Source organism: Amphiura filiformis, chromosome 7, assembly GCF_039555335.1.
Source record: "Amphiura filiformis chromosome 7, Afil_fr2py, whole genome shotgun sequence".
In the NCBI taxonomy this organism is placed as follows: Eukaryota; Metazoa; Echinodermata; class Ophiuroidea; order Amphilepidida; family Amphiuridae; genus Amphiura; species Amphiura filiformis.
This window is the reverse complement of record NC_092634.1, coordinates 15,298,540-15,317,128: the sequence shown is the minus strand read 5'-3', so window position 1 is coordinate 15,317,128 and position 18,589 is coordinate 15,298,540. Positions and strand designations below refer to the sequence as shown.

At 37.5% G+C, this 18,589-nt stretch overlaps 1 protein-coding gene across 1 annotated transcript in view; it reads left to right on the top strand.

Moving 5' to 3' along the window:
- The window catches only part of LOC140157664 (uncharacterized), a 30,632-nt gene extending 12,658 nt beyond the window's left edge, over nt 1–17,974 (top strand). The window contains exons 7-15 of the mRNA XM_072180904.1: nt 4,106–4,274; nt 5,145–5,771; nt 7,205–7,313; nt 7,891–8,006; nt 9,195–9,307; nt 9,949–10,286; nt 11,145–11,241; nt 12,187–12,342; nt 12,853–17,974. Coding sequence (XP_072037005.1) covers nt 4,106–4,274; nt 5,145–5,771; nt 7,205–7,313; nt 7,891–8,006; nt 9,195–9,307; nt 9,949–10,286; nt 11,145–11,241; nt 12,187–12,342; nt 12,853–12,872 — 1,745 coding nt within the window. The 3' untranslated portion in view covers nt 12,873–17,974. The remainder of the gene's footprint in view (nt 1–4,105; nt 4,275–5,144; nt 5,772–7,204; nt 7,314–7,890; nt 8,007–9,194; nt 9,308–9,948; nt 10,287–11,144; nt 11,242–12,186; nt 12,343–12,852) is intronic.
- The last annotated feature ends 615 nt before the right edge of the window (nt 17,975–18,589 follow it).

The following is an 18,589-nucleotide window of genomic DNA, read 5'->3' as shown; positions in this document are numbered from 1 at the left end:
AGTGTTGTTAGTCTTAAACTCATCTTGATTGGTCATGGCAGCTTCACTGTGGTTTGAAGGAAAATTGGTTTTAACATTGTCTGGAGGCATGGCTTTCCTTGCAGTATTACTCACACCTTGATTCAACACGGTGACTTGATCACTGTAGCTTGTAGGCAGCTTGATGACGTCAACGGCAGACGCATCAGTGTTGTTAGTCTTAAACTCATCTTGATTGGTCGTGGTAGCTTTACTGTGGTTAGAAGGCAAATCAGTTTTAATATTGTCTGGAGGCACAGCTTTTCTCATAGTCTTACTCACACCTTGATTCAACATGGTGATTTCACTGTAGCTTGCAGACAGCTTGTTGACATCAATGCCAGGCGCATCAGTGTTGTTAGTCTTAAACTCATCTTGATTGGTCGTGGCAGCTTCACTGTGGTTTGAAGGTAAATTGGTTTTAACATTGTCTGGAGGCATGACTTTGCTCGCAGTATTACTCACACCTTGATTCAACATGGTGACTTGATCACTGTAGCTTGTAGGCAGCTTGATGACGTCAACGCCAGACGCATCAGTGTTGTTAGTCTTAAACTCATCTTGATTGGTCGTGGCAGCTTTACTGTGGTTAGAAGGCAAATCGGTTTTAATATTGTCTGGAGGCATGGCTTTGCTCGCAGTCTTACTCACACCTTGATTCAACACGGTGACTTGATCACTGTATTTTGTAGGCAGCTTGATGACGTCAATGCCAGGCGCATCAGTGTTGTTAGTCTTAAACTCATCTTGATTGGTCATGGGCAGCTTCACTGTGGTTTGAAAGAAAATTGGTTTTAACATTGTCTGGAGGCATGGCTTTCCTTGCAGTCTTACTCACACCTTGATTCAACATGGTGACTTCACTGTAGCTTGCGGACAGCTTGTTGACATCAACGCCAGGCGCATCAGTGTTGTTAGTCTTAAGCTCATCTTGATTGGTCGTGAAAGCTTCACTGTGGTTTGAAGGCAAATTGGTTTTAACCTTGTCTGGAGGCAAGGCTTTTCTCACAGTCTTACTCACACCTTGATTCAACACGGTGACTTGATCACTGTAGCTTGTAGGCAGCTTGATGACGTCAATGCCAAGCGCACCAGTGTTATTAGTCTTATACTCATCCTGGTTGGTCGCGGCAGCTTTACTGTGGCTGGAAGGCAAATTGTTTTTAACATTGTCTGGAGGCACGGCTTTATACACACATAAATTCATTGCGCGGTGGCTTCACTGTAGCTTGGCGGCGGTCTGATTTTAATATTATCAGTTGTTACCACACTGCTCTCAATATTATGCACACCTTTATTCCTCATGGTAGCTGGACTGCAGCTGCGAGGCAGGTCGTCTTTGTCATGTTTGGCAATTACATCACTGTCGATTTCCTTTGACACTTTTCTTATCATAATGGTTTTACAGCATGTACACTGCAGAGTAGGATCAATGGCATCACAGCTAGCAGCCATTGTTTCCACTCTGCCGGTAGTCACATTGCTACTTATTGTTGCAGACTCACCTTTTTGCATCACATTGACTTCCATGAGATTCTGGCTTTCATTGATGGAATGTTTGGCACCAACACAAAGTTTTTTGTTATCAGTTAAACCAGTGCTCAAGTTTGGGTCAATTTTTGCATGCACATCGTACGCAATATCACTTACAGGGGCAGCACACCTTTTCTTTTTAGCAAAGATGGCCCTTAGCAACCACTACAGACCCACCTTTTCCCCTCATGCTGGTTTCAAGGTGCTGAAGAGTCAAAGCAGCCGCATCCTTGTCAACAGTCTTGCTAGTGTTCACAGTCCCACTTACAGTGGGGTTCTGGTATACTCTTTCTGTGCCCGTGTCTGTTGCAACTTTACTGAAATTTTGACGAAAATTCAATTGCTCTTTGACCGAGTTTCTCACAGAGACTTGTCATATGTCAGGGTGATTCTGCTGAGTATTGCGGCATGCGTTACTGTACTGCTCTGTCCGGACAATAGGCATAAAATCTTGCTGGTTATAGTCAGGTTTAAACATCTGATACATTCCTAACTGACCTTGGTTCCTTTTGAGTAACCTATTCTTATACTGCATACATTGTAGAGCTTGAGCAGCAATATGTTGTTGTACCAGGTGCAGCGGAGAGATTGGAAACATAGGTTGGGCAAAATGTGGCAACCATGGGGAAGCCTGGAAGGGTCCCATGAAATTCATTGTAGGCAGTGTTCGAAATATGCCTCAAAAAGTTACAGGCCAGCCGGGCTTGGCGTTAAAAAGTTACCGCCAGCGGACCAGCAACTAGATGCCAGTCAGAAAAGTTACCGGCCAGGCCAAAAAGTTACAGGCCAATGGCCGGCTGACCGGCTCTATTTCGAACGCTGATTGTAGGCCCTTGACCACACATGTGATGATTCATAGGTGTTGTTGCCAACATGCCTCTGCGTTGAGATTGTACTGAGACTGGCTGGTGCTGATGCTGGCACGGAGGTTGCATCAGAGTTGGTTGGTGAAGGCTGGGTAGCTGCTGGCTTTGTGGAGTGGAAGGGTTACAATGACTAAGTTGCTTCTCTTGAATCAGTTGATCAACCTTCATCTCCAGTAGAGACACTTTGTTATTGGTGACACGATGTTCCACATCACTCAACCTTTGTTGCAAAGAAGTACTATGTGTTGCATGATCAGTGATACACAGAGTGTTGTTCCCAGTCCTAATTGTATGCACTTTGTTGCTCACACAGTTTTTGTTCAGCAGATTGGTGATGGGGGCCAGATGGACTGACATACGATTTTTGAGAATAAGACACTTAAAAGTGTCTTATTCTCAACCTCAAGCCTTGTGACTTGTTCTTCAAGCCTTGACATGTGTGCTTTTGCAGAAGTAGCCTGATTGCCTTTCAAAGCAACTTCCGCTTCCCTGCTGGTGAGATTTTTCTCCCACATTTTCAATTGCCTTTCTTTGTCTTTAATCGCTTGATCTTTAGGAGCGATAATGGATTTACTTGTGTCTTTGATCACTTGCTTTTTCTGTACATTGGATGATTGGCTCTTTTGGTAGGTACATCCACCCTGATGAGAATCAATAGACAGACGATCATGTTTGACCTTTCCATTGGCAGATTCATTACATACAGGTGGCCTTACCGGATGATGATTAACCACATCTCTATGTGTCTCAAAATTGTAAATGTTTATAAAATCAGTGAAACCATATCAAATATTTTCTAAATAACATCTATGAGTTTTCCCATCAGTCTTTTTTTACCGATTATTGGTCCCAGATTGGTACAAAATAGGATTCTAATGGGTTGCCATCATCTGGCAAATATTCTAGAATTGGTTGTTGTTGTTCTGAAAGTTTTTGCAGAAGTTGGAGAGTTCCATATTGATGCAATTTTCTTTAAACAAATTCCAAAATGTTTTGTACCTTAGAATTCAGAGTCATATGAATTTACCTTCTTCCAAAGTACCGTATCTTAAAACTAGGCATGGAACGTTAAACGCATGTACCATTAAACGCACGCATGATGCATTAAAACGTTTACACGCAAGTCATTTTCAACCTTCAATTTTCCATTCTTTAATGCTGAACAACAAAGCGATGCCACACAGCACACGTAAATCGACGCTGCTATTCTGTAACATGTAAAAACTTGCTCTCAGAGAATTGCCCTAGTTCCATTAATACTTGAAATATTTGACTATAATTCAATGCTAAAAGTGTAGTTTAAAAGCTTAGAAAAGTTCCATAAATATATTGTGAATTTAGTGGTCCGAAAATTGCAATTGTTGAAATTACTCCGGGTCTTGTGTATCATTGTGGGGTAAAACATCGTAAATCCTCTAGAAACGTTATCATTCATAAGCAATATTGTACATGCCTGCCAATAACAACTCATATTTCAAATTAACATTGATGCATGTTAAATGTTAAACTCAAGCATCACATGATGCGTTAAACATTTGAGAAAATAAACAGAATAACACATGCCTACTTAAAAATAACTTAATTTTGTTTTGTTTTATAAGTTTTGTTTCCTGGCTTGTTTGTTTTTCAAGATACACATATTTGTTATGGCGTGTGAAATATTGATGTAATTGTATAATCTTTTACAGGTAAAATTAGCCTGGATCCTGAAGGCAATGTACTATTTATTGGATTCAAGCCTAATGTGGACCAATATATGTGCTTATCCTATGCTACTAATTGTGCATTCTACATAGCAACTCTACCTGTACACAGACCTAGAACTAGAACTTCTAGTAATAAACTACAAGCTGCAAGGTAAAGATGTCATTATTAGTCAATCTGAGGGGATAAAACTTGACCTTAACCCCCTGAGCACTACCTGCTGATCTAACATTGCTTCTGATTGGTCAATTACATGATATCTTCACTTAAATAACCAATCAGAATGGAGCTGTGCAAATAATTCACCCCAATTTTTTTGTGTGGTGAAATTATTCTAACATGTGTTGCTGATTGGTCCAATTGATAATGAAAACTTCTTTTTGGCCAATTGGCAGGTAGTTCTCACGGGGTTAAAATTTGTTATACTGCCCCCATGTCAAACGTTGGTAAATTTTTATTCGACAGAAGAGAGAAAGCAAACTTTGGGAAAGAATCTGATTTTATGATCACTTTGAACAGTTATTTATATCTTCTGATGAAAATAAACTGTTGCATTTTAAAATAAACCAGGCAATTCAAACAAACATATGAAGTAAAATTTAATATTACCAGCAGATCACCCATCTTTTGCGGTTCGTAAATGCATAGAGTTTGTACTTTAAAGTAAGTTTTACTTAAAATCTTTCACGTTGTAAAAGATGAAATTGCTCAAGGCGTGACGGGAGTAAGCCCCTCCCCGTTAAGTATAAAAGTCCCCCATACACAACTGCATAGTCAGCGACTAAAAAATAGGACAACTGTAAAATCTCCTCCCCGTAGGACTAACAGTATTCTACTGTAGTCTGTAAAAACCGTAGAAAACATGTGGAGACTTGTGTTAAAAAACCTTTCTCAGACGTAGAAAACATGTTTTCTTTTATTTTCCGGCCATAATTGGTATTTTACGATGTTTTTCAGATTGTTTAGTAATTTTCCTCTTCTAGTCTGTGGCCTCACCCTTGTATTATATTATTATATTATCAGGTACAAGAAACGTCATCCAAACATCTTAACCAGTCAAAGTCTGATAGAAAATGGTGCCCTCTGTCTCATCCCCATTCTACACAAATACACAACCTACTTAACATCTCAAGGTGCTCTGCCAAATCTTAGCCAATCACAGCAATCTATGCAAAATAGAAACCTTGATGTGCTCTACCTCAAAGCAACCATGAAGCTATGGCAACAACAAAGCCTCAGAACCCATAAACAAATGGCTGCCATCTTGGATAAGGGAGAGGTCAAGTTCATACAGCAGATTCTGCAAGTTGTTGAAGTCCTTGCTAAATGTAGTGCTGAGATCTGGAACCAAGGAGTTGAAGATGAGATTCAAGAGGACTTGAAGAGATACCAAGCATGGGAAGGAGCTGGGGATGTTGGAACTCGAAGTGAACCTTATCATTATGTTGAAACAATTGATCAAGCATTTTATGCAAGTTATGCAAAGAGTCACAATACAAGCAAAGTAGCATGGGGTGATGGTAAAAGTGGTGGAGTGCATAGGAATGGTGGGAGCCCAAAGAAAACAGCTGATAGGAGTCAGACGTCAAGTAAACGGAAGACTTTGTCATGGATGGAAGAAGGTGATCTTCAGCTTGGACAAAGTACAGGGTAAGTGTGCAATCATGTTACTTCAGATACTTTCTGACGTCATGATAAGTGACCTGATCCAATACAGTAAATTGCGTCAGTATAATACAAAAGGAGGGTTTCTATAGTTTGTTTGACTTATAATTGGTGTAAAAAATGAGACTCATAACATCAAGTATATAGAATGCTAAGATGCAATTTTATCAGTTTCTAAGCAAACTAAAATTGCATCTTAGTTTGCTTATTCCCATCGAAAAAAGCCACTGTTTTTCAAGTATAGAATGTATGCACTATCAGTGCAGTACTTGCACTCACTAGTTGCATGTTACGTAATCTGTGACTCTCGCTTTTACGCAAGCGTAAGTTTTGATATTATTGATGCATGCAGCAGCAAGAACCGAATAATTTTTGCCAATTTTAAGCCAAACAGGCTATAGTTATCTGGGGTTTGTCAGTATAGGACACAACAACTTAATAAGTTTCCATGGGCAGGTAAAACCCCCTGTGTGTCTTTGGCCCTTGAACATGTTTAAGGGCTCATATTGAAATACCCTACCACGTTACCTCAGGAAAGCTTGGTCAAAAAACGGATGGATTATATGCATCAGTGATACACCCTGCCCAGGATTTTAACAAAAGAAGGCTAGCACAGGAAAGCTGCAGGATGGCGCACACCTTCCTGTGTAAGGGAATTTCAATATGAGCCCTAAAACAAAACTGCAAATAGGTTACACAGGAGGTTTTGCATTAAACATGTTCAGGGGCCAAAGACATATAGGAGGTTTTTCCTGCCCATGGACGTTAATATGCTAAATACACAATCAGGATTGTCGCCTGTAAATTCTTGACAAAAGGATTAAAATGGTAACTGACCTGACAGCTTATTAACGATCTACCAAGCAGGCTACTGTCAATGAGTGAAAGTAAAGTAGTACCTTTTGCTCTCACACAGCCCAATAGTTATACAACTTCAGAAACTCATGTTACAACCTAAACCAGATCATCAAGATAGTCGCCTGTAAATTCTTTGTCCAAAAGAATAAAGATAGCAATGTTTATCAAAATAGTGCTCAGCCGATAATCGGATCTGACATCCCATCGGCCTGATTTTATCAATATCGGTATTGGATCAGATATCAGTAAAAAAATATATATATATTTAAAAAAATGTTATTTAAAAAAAAAATGCACCTGTAATAGGTGATAGATGAAGAGCTAAACATTAGTTAATGGTTTGCATATTAAGAATAACAAACTGTAATTTTTTTCCAATTTTTTTTTCAAATTAACTGTGAATGATCCTAGCACTTCAGAATAGGTCCTGTGATTCTCCAAGTCGTCAAAAACTTTGAATAAAAACCTTCTATGTAGATCAAAATACCCTGATCACTATTCATCAAGATAATGAAAAAATATCATTTTATTTGTGTTGTGCTTCCATTTACTGTAAACAGTGGGATACAAGGAATATCAGTGCAGAAGAAGATAAGGACACAGCTATTCAAGACTGGAATATGTTCTTTTGTTGGAGCTCTGTTGATGTGTGGGGATACACAAATACAGGTAATACCAGCATACCCAGCAGTTGTAGAGGGTAGGCCTACTCCTGCCTCCTCTAGAAAAAAAATTGATTTATACTACAGTATGAATTTAAAACAAACAAACAAACAAAAAAAACAAGTACCCGATATCAGATACAGAGCAATTCACCCAATATTTTTTTAATATCCCCTATAGCTCCCATAAAAATATCAATTGACCTTTTTGGTAAATCCCATAAGCCTTTGCGAGTACACCTGAGATGTTGTCATTTGATGTCACTCCGACTTGCAATGCGCAGTAACTATGTTCGCTAAACAATGTGTGCATCGGTGGTGATCTTGAGTTCTTGAGTCCTGCTTGACAAAGAATCAAAAGATACAGAATAAAAGAGATTGAGAAAGTTCATGGTTAGGATTAGGGTTAGAATAAAAACCTTACAGTTATGGTGAGAGTAATAACATCATCTCTGAACAAGTATTTCCAAAGTATCTATTCTAAAGTATTCTTGAAGAAGGGAATGTGATATGCATGTTTGTTATGACTTTAAAAAGTTACACACACATATAATTGTGTGTTTGTTAATTTTCTTGTGAACCAGGTTTCATCATTAGAAATACTCCGCTGTCTATCACAACCATTCAGTCAAGATGAAGTATGTGAGATGCAGCAGAAGAATAATCTGGCAGCTGGAGGACTACCCAAGATGCAATCCAAGTAGGTTACCATTAGACAAGTCTTATCATGTGTTTGCATATTTCTGTATTAGGATACCTCTGTAGAGGGATACCTCCTTGGAAGGATGACATTTGTATGGGATGGAAGCATGTTAACCCCATGAGAACTACCTGCCTATTGGTCAAAAAGAAGTTTTCATTATCAATTGGGCCAATCAGTAACATTGTTAGAATAATTTTACCACACAAAAAAATGGGGTAAATTATTTGCAAAGCTCCATTTTGATTGGTGATTAAAGTGAATATATCATGTAATTGACCAATCAGAGGCAATGTTAGATCGGCAGGTAGTGCTCAGGGGTTAAAGTAGTTGATGCATGAGCTGGTAAAGTAATTATCTCTTAGGTTCTTAGTGAAATTCCTGACATAGAACAGACCAGGAATGCTGCCATTAAGCGTATCTGAGGAAAATGCAGGATTCCTTGCAACTGCCTGTGTGTAAATAATGGATTGGAATAAAGAGATAATGTAACATGTCCATAAAAACAGATTTGTATTTCTTTTCCATAAAACATTAGCTTTTACTGTCAGATATGTCCCTTTTAATATTGAGCCAAACAACTGTAGAAAAGAAAATTGGAATTTACCACCAGCGCCAATGCGTGTTTCTCTGTCGGTCGTGCCACGGTACGGTCCTTTGATGTGTGCATATGACCGTCACACATGCCATGTATATACTGTGTTATATGAACATTGCATACACATTCGACTAATATTTCCATCATGATAATAAACCATCTTGTCCAGACAGCTTAAAATCTTGGATTTTGACAAAACTACAGCACCTAAGTCTTGATTTTTGCAGGGTATCTTAGTTTACTAAATTACATTACAATCATGTAAAGAACAGAATTTAAAAAAATATTGAGAGCGTCCTCCTCAGCAAATGTTACAATATGGCTTTAAAATAAGATTTACCTGTGCTGTAGTACTATAAACATGGCACTTTGGCATTTCAGTAAAATAAAAGTGGTTCGATGGTGGCCTGGCAGAACAGGTGGTTTAAACATATTCTTTTGTTAGCGACAATAGAAACCAAACCCAGTCGCTGGTTCTGCCAGGGTCCTATCAGTTCTGTTTTGAAGCCATCCCTATGTGTCTTATGTAACCTAATTGAAACAAATTCAGAGATTATAGATTCATAAGTGCGTTTCTTCCATTTATTCAGGCAAAGTATAGCAGAAAGTTTAGCTGAGAGAGATCGTATCTTAAGCCTTGTCTTACAGGAGATGTCCAGTGGTACAGCCAGTGTAGTCAAAGATGCTCTCAAAACTGGACAAGGTAAAGTTGTACTACATTTACTAGCATTGGGCGATTCCATTTAGAATCCACACTACCCCTGTGGAAGATTTTTTTAATATCTTCCACAGAGAGAGTATGAATTTCTAATGGAATGAACACATTAAGCAGCTCCATTTTGAATTTCATACACCCTCTGAGAATGATTCAAACTGAAACTTTCACTGTGGGAGGGTGAGTTTCAAATGGAGCTGCTAATGTGTTAATTCCATTTGAAATTCATACTCCCCCGTGGAGGGTAGTGTGGATTTTAAATGGAATAGCCCATTAGCCGAGGAATAAATGTCAATATGTAATTGAACATGTTACGTGCATTTTGCTGTTGCGACAAACAATGGTAATTTTGCCACAATATTTTTAATTTGACACTAAATTCTGCTGTGGAAAACGAAGAGAAGAGGAACAAAGCTAATTTGAGCAAAAATCATGGAAATTATGTATGTTGCAAAGATCTGCTCATGTAGCACTTCAGGATTATTGGCTTATTATTCACAGATTCCTGATGAAAAATGTAATTTACTTTTGAGATTGATAGACTTTCATGTTATGTTATGGGCAATAGCACATGGGAAGATTTTCTCTATGGTCAAAAATAAAGTTTTTGAAATTGTATGTTTGCACAGGCCACCAAACCAAAACTAACCCAAAAAGTGCAACTCATCCAAAGAGCTCTATCCGTCCAAGTAGTGCAAAATATCCATCGTTGAGCAAAGTCCGTCCAAAAAGTGGGAACCGTCCAAGCAGCGCCAAGAGTGCCAAGAATGAATACAGTACTAAACAGCAAGATATCACTAACCAACTAGCACCACAGCTGTCTGCAAAGGAGCCAATATACTGGCAGTGCACCATGCATATGCTGGAGATATGTGGTCATCATTTAGTGCACATGCTCAAATGTGAGGATGTGGAGGTTGCCAAGGCGGCTATGTTATTGCTATATGATATCGTGACATTTGGGGAGGTAAGTAAGTAGAAATTGTTATTTTGTGTGGAAACTAGCTCCAGATGTGAACAAAAGTGCTTTTTGGCTATATTTTGGGCTTCTCTGTGGAAGAGAGAAAGAATATTAGAAAGAAAATAGGCCCTAAAAATAAAAAATGGTTGGAAACAGGTTTGCATCCTTGATGAGGGTGCTGTTTGACCACCCATATTGCGCAAATTAATTTGAAGACTACCCATACATGGAAACATAATTATATCAAATTTTCATTGATTTGCAATCTATCAATTTGTTGCCAAAATGACCTAATGGGGCAGAGAAAAAATGCAGTTTTGTGTATTTCAATGGGACGCTTTTAAGCATCTGGTGGTGTGCTCCCATAAATGAAGTGTTAGACAGTCACAGACACAGCTTAACCCTAACCCTCCTGTATACTACAACTACTTGATATATCGCTGTTAGATGCGTGCATCCCACGTGGTGTGATAGCGCAATTGCCCTAAGTGATATATAGGCGCGGTTTAAGCTGGCCAGCGAAGCCCAAGACCCGTGGCAAAGTGTCGCCGACCGAATGCTTGGCATGCGAGGGTCTCGGGTTGAATCCACCCAGAGCAAACAACTTCTTTCTTTCTTTTCTCTCTTTATTCTTTCCTTCTTTCCCTTCCCGTCACCAAAAACCCCTTAGGCGGTTAGGGTTAAAGGACAAATCATTCTTATTTGACCTCCGTTGACACACGGGGACAAAGCAGGAAAAAAATGCATGTATTCAGAAAGTGGTAGGTGGGTATTCTAGATTGTTTGAAACCAGAACTTCAAGTAATTTTGTAAAAAATCAAATTTGTGGTCATATTGTATTGTTATATTTATTATATTTTCCAGGTCATAGTTCACATGAAGCTAGGCTCCCTTGGTATCATCTCAGTTCTTATGCATATCATCAGTCAGCATGCTGATGCTAAGGAATTTACACTTTTGGGTAAGAAAATTCATCTTTGATTTTATTTCAAATTCTTCTCGTTTAACAATATCTACCAAAAAACATTTCAAAAGGTAAAAAGGGGCCAAAGTTTTAAAAAAATTTCCTGTTTGGCTTTTCACCCTTTTTAAAACTTGGTCCCATTTACATTGACACCTAAGATATATGTTACCTGCTACCACGAAATCAGCGTAAATTCGCAAGGTGTTAGTCACTCAAAATACCCTGGCTACTGCGTTGGTGTTCACTCACCTGTTAAAGCCACTAAGTATGTCTGTATGTCCTTTGTGAATGGGAACACAATGGGCCATTCACGAAGGATAATACTACTGGTATGTACAGGTGGCGGCAAACAATGAGCATCAACTTAGTCAGACCAAATATCTCGAAAATACCAACTCAACAAAATGAGTAGCAAGTCACAGCGACTTTACGCCGATTTCGTGGTAGCAGGTCACATATTTGCTAATCGTATAATATCATGCACATATCTTCCAAAGTTGACACTGTCAGGTTCATGTTTAGGGTTTGTTGAGAACAAGTTAGACCTAGCATTTTGATTGTAGATAAAAACTGTTATTAGCTATAACTTGTTTATTTTATCTGCAAATTATAGCCCTCATATATTTAATTATCAGAAATGTTGAATAATCACATAAATATATAAATAATAGCCTGTTTCTAAATATTCATACTTTCGTGAGTTTTCATAATGTGCAAAGTTTGTAAATATATCAGATTCCCAAATGCATAAACTGTATAATACACAGTTAAAGCATCAGATTGATGTAATAAAACGCTGTTTGATGATGTTAAATTAATCAATCCATTTATGTTGTTACGACTTTCTTAAATAGGACCAAGTTTAAAAAAGGGTGAAAAGTCACCTGAAAATCAACTGAAAAAATCCATTTAAACTAATAGAGAATTATATTTTACTTCCAGGTTTAATGACCCTGCAGCGGCTGGTTGCCAATGAATACCGCTTGAAGCAGCTATTTGTAGCAGACGGTGGAAAGGAATTCCTGGAGAAAATGGCCAACACATCACAAGGGGCAGTAAGAGCTCATATTGATCAGTTCTTAAGCTTAATCTCACAGAGTAAGTAAGCTTACTGTAACTGTTGGGGTCACAGGTTAAAACATCTTTTGAGTAGCCCATCAATGCTAGGAACAGGCGCATAGCAAGTTGACAAAAATGGGGGCCAAAGTTATGTGAAACAGCAAAACAGGCAAAAAAATTGCAAAAAGTGCAAAAAACATAACACATCTGACTAGGAAAGTTACTATGAATTGTCATTTATGCAAGTGGGCAGATCAGCCAAACTGCTGGGTAGAAAGCAACCAAACTATATAATTGCATTGTGCATCTTTACATGTATATTGGTGTTTTTGAATACCAAAATTTCACAAAATTGATGACATGTCATGGCTTAAAACTGAATGTGCTTTCTATATGTTGCTTTGGTTGGTTGTTTTGTTTGTAAATATTTATGTTGTTGCTGATGTTGTTGTTTGCTAGCTTTCTTTTTTTTTCTTCTTTTTTTCGAGTTGCATTATTATATTTATTTTTGTTTTGTTTCTTTTATGCATTTTATTTTAACTGCTGCAGGTGGTCCAAGTCTGTATTGACAGGTAGCAGCCACAATGATGTGATCATCAATGCAGTCAAGAAATCTTACTACCAAAACGAGGTTCTCTTTGCAAACGCATACATGTGCAAAATGTGCATTTTTTTTTATCGCGCTTTTCTAGCAACGCACCAGAAGGCTTTTGCAATATGTACACAGTAATTAAAGCGTGCGTTTGATGGCCGTTTTGAGATGACAGTGTGATCGGTGAATAAGAATCATTTGTTGAGTAAAGCCGACTTAAAGATACTTATTTATCTCTGAAAGCATACAAATATTTGAAATTATGTAGGAGAAGCTAATGATAAGTATGTCAAATGTATATTTTTTACAGTACTGAAAAATTTTAAGCTCCATTCAGATGCAGGTAACTGTAAGTGTATGTATGGACAGAAGCCTCCACTCCAACATTGACTAAAATGTCAACCCAGCAAACACAAAAATGTTCTACAGAAAACATTTAAATGGCAGGTTATATAAAGGGTGTAAAATATTTTAATAACATTTAGAAAAAAAATTAGAAAACTTATGTAAAACATTCTAACATAATGTTATTAAAAAAATGTTTGCCAAAAATATTTTTTCATAACATTTTGACAACATTTTCAAAATGACGTTGCAGTTCATGACTTTTATAAAATCTGACATTTAAATGTTTTTAAAACCAAAACCAAAATGCATTTATAACATGTTTATATAATGTTGTAAAAACATTTTTGTGTTTGCTGGGAAGGTTTACCTTTACTATATGTCACTTTGGTCATAGTACTTGCAGAATATGTAAGCACACCTATAGATGAGTTGACCTCAATGTTTATCAACAAAGGCAAGGACTGGTATATTGATTATGCTTGTGCGAACTGTTCAACAGCCTTGTTGCAGGAGTCTAGCACAGGTCTTGAACAAAATATGATGCCTGTGCATATTGCCAGGTGGGAATTGCCAACAAACTACCTAGCAATGATGTCACAAGTCAACTTATCCATAGTCTTTACAAAAATCTACAAATGTTTATTTTTGACAATTTTTTAGCTTTTCTGATTTACAGAATCACTGCTATTGCCTTTAAGGTTTCAGAGATATGGATATTGCTGCAGATTTTTGCCATTACTGCAAATCTGTTTAAGCATCAAACAAATCATTGAACATTTTATTTTTATATTAATGTGAATTTGTGACACAATCTGGGTCCATGGAGGCCAAAGGAGGTATTTTTGAAAATTAATTTACTATAATTATTACCTTATACAAACATTAGGCTATCATATGCTGAAAATACCAAAGGTCTAGCATACTTGATTCTAAAGTTACACATTTTTTTGTGATGTCTATTTTCTAATGTATTTTATAGTTTTTTACTTCATATTTTTGCCTTCATCTCAATTTCAAATTTGCCGCCATTTCCCTCCATAGACCAGATCATGTCACATTTTATAATCTAGAGAAAATAGTGAAGTGTGTTATTTATGTCGACTGATGAAAATCAGATATCAACTAGGAAACATAATTATCCAAAACATCACATGAAGGAAAATGTGCAATAAATTGCTTGGTAATTTAGATACACAGTTATTCCACAGTACTTTTCAACTTCTTTGAATAACCATAGAATAAATTGAATATGTTGTTATTTTGTAGAATTTCGACTGATAGATTATATGTATACATTGTGTTACAAATCAGGGAAACAAACAACCCTTGTGGGCTTGGAATGCACCCGGATGCACCCGTGGATATGCCCCTGATATATTAGTGATAACATTTGAATACAATCTAATCAACCCAGGCCAATGTCAACAAATAATTTAAATTATGAAATATAGACATAAAATAAGGAGGAAGAATTACAGAAAACTACAGTATTGGCATTTCAGATGCATTAACTTTACAACCAAGTATGCTAAATATGCTGGGTGTTATGCCTAGGGAGAACTAAAGTTTCATAGTGTACACATGCATGACCACTAAAACATGCTCCTTTCAAGAGAAATTGAGAGAATGAACACGACTCATGTTTAGAGTGTCAAAAAAGGGTTCTTTGTAAACTTCTAGTTGGTGCCTTAGGGGTCATTTTAATGCGACTCTGGTGTATTTGCATTGGGACCATCATCCAAACATAAGAAAATGATATAAAACATGTATCAAAAACTTAATTTATCAAAAACTTATAAATACCTTTCAGATAAAATCCTACTTGGGTAAATTTCAGAGACAATCCTGTTTGGGGGGTAAAATTTAATTTGTTGCAAACATGCTAACTTCTTGTTAAAGGGGTGTTTTTTGCTCAAAAGGGCTGTTTAGGGTGTGTTTTGAAAATCTTTGGTCATGCATGTGTACACTATGAAACTCGAGTACCCCCTCCCTGGGTTTTATGTTACAGCTTGCGATTGAAGCTGCTGAATGTGCATTGATATTGCCATGATAATTGGGAAAGATACCAACATTGGCCTAAGTGAATCAGATTGTGTCCCATTGTGTAAATCTCTGGGGCTTATACGTAGGCTATGACTTTATTGACACTATTTCTGTAAGTTTGTGCATACATTGTTATTCCAATAGTATAAACTTTAATGTTATAGTCTTTTTATAACTGCATTCAAACTGTGGAGGTGCGTATGTTTTGCCACATAACAACTGTGGAGCCTGCTTGCAACCGAGGACCTCCACAGTTGGAGATAACCTAAAAAATGAGGTTTTTGAGCCATAGAGGGAGTTATACCACCTACCATTTTCGGATTTGATGACCTGCGCAGTATGGCAGTTTCTTTCAGATTTGTGCAAAAAAATCTCCCCAGTTGGAATGTGGGTGTGTGAATCTCCCCAGTTGGAATACACACACACCCCTACGCTTGTCAGCATTTACAAGAGGGGGTGAGTGTGTACAAGTTGTTTGGACAAGTGAGAGTATATATTTAGCATAAGGAATAGAGCAAAGACACTACTATTATAATGTAATATAATCCCCACATGCCAAAGGTGGGGATTGTGAGAAATGAGATTAAGAAAGATTGTACGCAGTTGGGGAGCAAAAGAAAAGCTTTATATCCAATACTGGGAATTTGAATTGGATGAACAAAGCTGCACAACAGCCTGACGGAAGTCCGCATACACTGTGTGATGAACGCTTGCGTATTTGTGACGCAAAGTAAATCAAACCATGCCAACTCACTTGTGATTGGTTAGTATTGTATCAAAGGTTGTGCATTTGTGTTGTAGTTTGAAATATGCGATACTATGATTGCGGTTGGGTCAAATACACCTGTTGAAAGCTGTGGTCATTCAATTGAAATTCCCAGTATATTATTGCTGTAGGGATAAGGATTTCAGTATAACATGATCAGTTACTTGGCAAGTTGCAAATTAATTCACAACTATTATAGTCTGACATCTTTTGCAGGCAATTTACCATTGTGACATGTTTTTAGTTTCCCTTCTCTGGATTAATTTACCGCTCAAGAGATCAGCTTTGTTCAGGACTTTGTTCTCCTTCTCAATGTTTTCAACAGATGCTGGGAAAATTTTAACCGCTGCGGGAGATGCTGGCGGAGTATTAACCGCTGCGTCTGTCGCAAGGAAAGGCTCACAAGACAATTATAACATGGCCCTTACTCAATGTACAAAATTGCCTCCTTTTGCCTGACTCGAACAGATAATGTAACACATACTTTGTTTTGTTTTGTACTGAGCCGTGTAATTTGTCAGGTACAAAATAAATTAAGTCATTTCTGATAACATATGTATTATTATTATTTATATATTTCACGCTTATTTTGTCAACTAAATTATGTAGCCATTTTCTTCCTATAATCAAATTAAGTATTTCTTGGCCAAACTGGAACATACGCGTTGCGTCCATGTAGTGTACTAAGCGTGTACACATTGTAAGGCGTGTGTATACTTTCTTCTGTACCACGCTATATTCGCGTGTGTTTATCGCGAAGCCACTAGCGTTCACAGTGTTCCAGTTTGGCCAAGAAATACTTAATTTGATTATAGTTCATACATATATCCACAGACTACTACAGACCATTTGCAACCAGTCTCAGCATCGCCCGATAATGAGGGCTGATTGTTCCATGAAATGCGACAAGCAAAACTGCTACACATGTGCCACATAGTTTTACGGTCTTTAGCGTAAACGCAAAGACATGCAAATCTCAATCGCGTATACGCGAAGGCTTGCAATGCTGGCATGATTGTTAGACATGGCACGATAGAACAGTCAGCCTTCATGAACATGTGAGAATTCACAGCATACAAAACATGGTTGCAAATGGTCTGTAGTAGTCTGTGCATATATCATTTTGATCAAAGAGGATAGACTAGAGGACTCTGTGTTTGTAATGTTACATGGATGTATGCATTGTGACACATGGGACCAAAATACTCTCTCTGTTAGTTTGATTTTAATGAAATTAATGATATGTTTGTCTTAGCCTGCATAGCACCCATCATAAGCATGGCTCATTTATGTCTACACTTTTATTCAACATTTTCTGAGATGGTGCTAAAATAATCAGAGATGATTAATTTTCCAGTGACATGCAAAGAGGACAGGACCTCTTTGGTTTATTTCAAATTTAATTGTTGATGTTTCTTACAGAATAGAAATATAATATAATATGAGATGTACATAAATAACATCATCATCATCATCAGTCGGCTGCGGAGCAGGCGACTACAAGCTTTCTCCAACTATTGCGATCTTGGGCAAGCGAAACAATTTTGTTTGGCTGCAACATCCCTTCAGTATCTCCCAGGAGGTGCTGGACATACTGTAAGTACAGTGTGCGCGGCCGTCCCGGTTTACAGAAGTGTAAATATTACAAAGAATATAATAATATGTGACGTGTCATGTCAAAAGGAGACACTTTTGGGCAGGTTATCAATTTTTGAGGTTTTTACATATCTTAAATATCAAAATATTTTGCTTCACAAAGGCCGTTTTCCCCAATGATATCGGACATAAAAGCGAAGATATTGAGTTCGTAAGTTATGGTATTATAAAATTGGAAATTGAGATATCGGCCTTTAAAAATATTATTGACAATGTTGAGAGTAGGAATTACCTTGAAACATATCTAAAAAATACAAGATGCCAGTTATATTCGGTCTGAAACTATCAGACAATATTTTTAACATTAATAGCATCACAAATTCGCAACAAATTCAAATTGTGAAAAAATCACCCCGGGCAGATTTTTGGATATTTCTCCATTTACGATCCTGCCCAAAAGTGTCTCCTTTTGACATGACCGTCACATATGACCTGAAGAATGGGTCATTCATGTTGATCCAAGGTATTGATATTATGTGTGTGCTTAGCTTATTCCGTCCATTTACGTCAACGTTACATTATTGTCAATTATAGACTGCCTTAATTGTTTCTTCATTGCATTACTGGTGGACACACAATAATTCGCCCAATAAAGACTTAGTCACCGGCCAGTTCCAAAAATTGCTTAAGGATAGGCCCTATATGGAGAAGCCAATTCTTTTATTGTCCATTCACCCATATAATAATAACAATCAGATTTTGGGATGGATGTATACACAGTGATTTGATTATAACAGAAACACATAATCATTATTTGCCTTTATTATGGATGAGTAACTAAATGTTGACATATCTATAAGTTGGATATCCACCACAATTCGCTACTTGCACGGTTCCGCCATTATGCACTATGTGCGGGGAGAGCCTCGAACTGGCAGCAT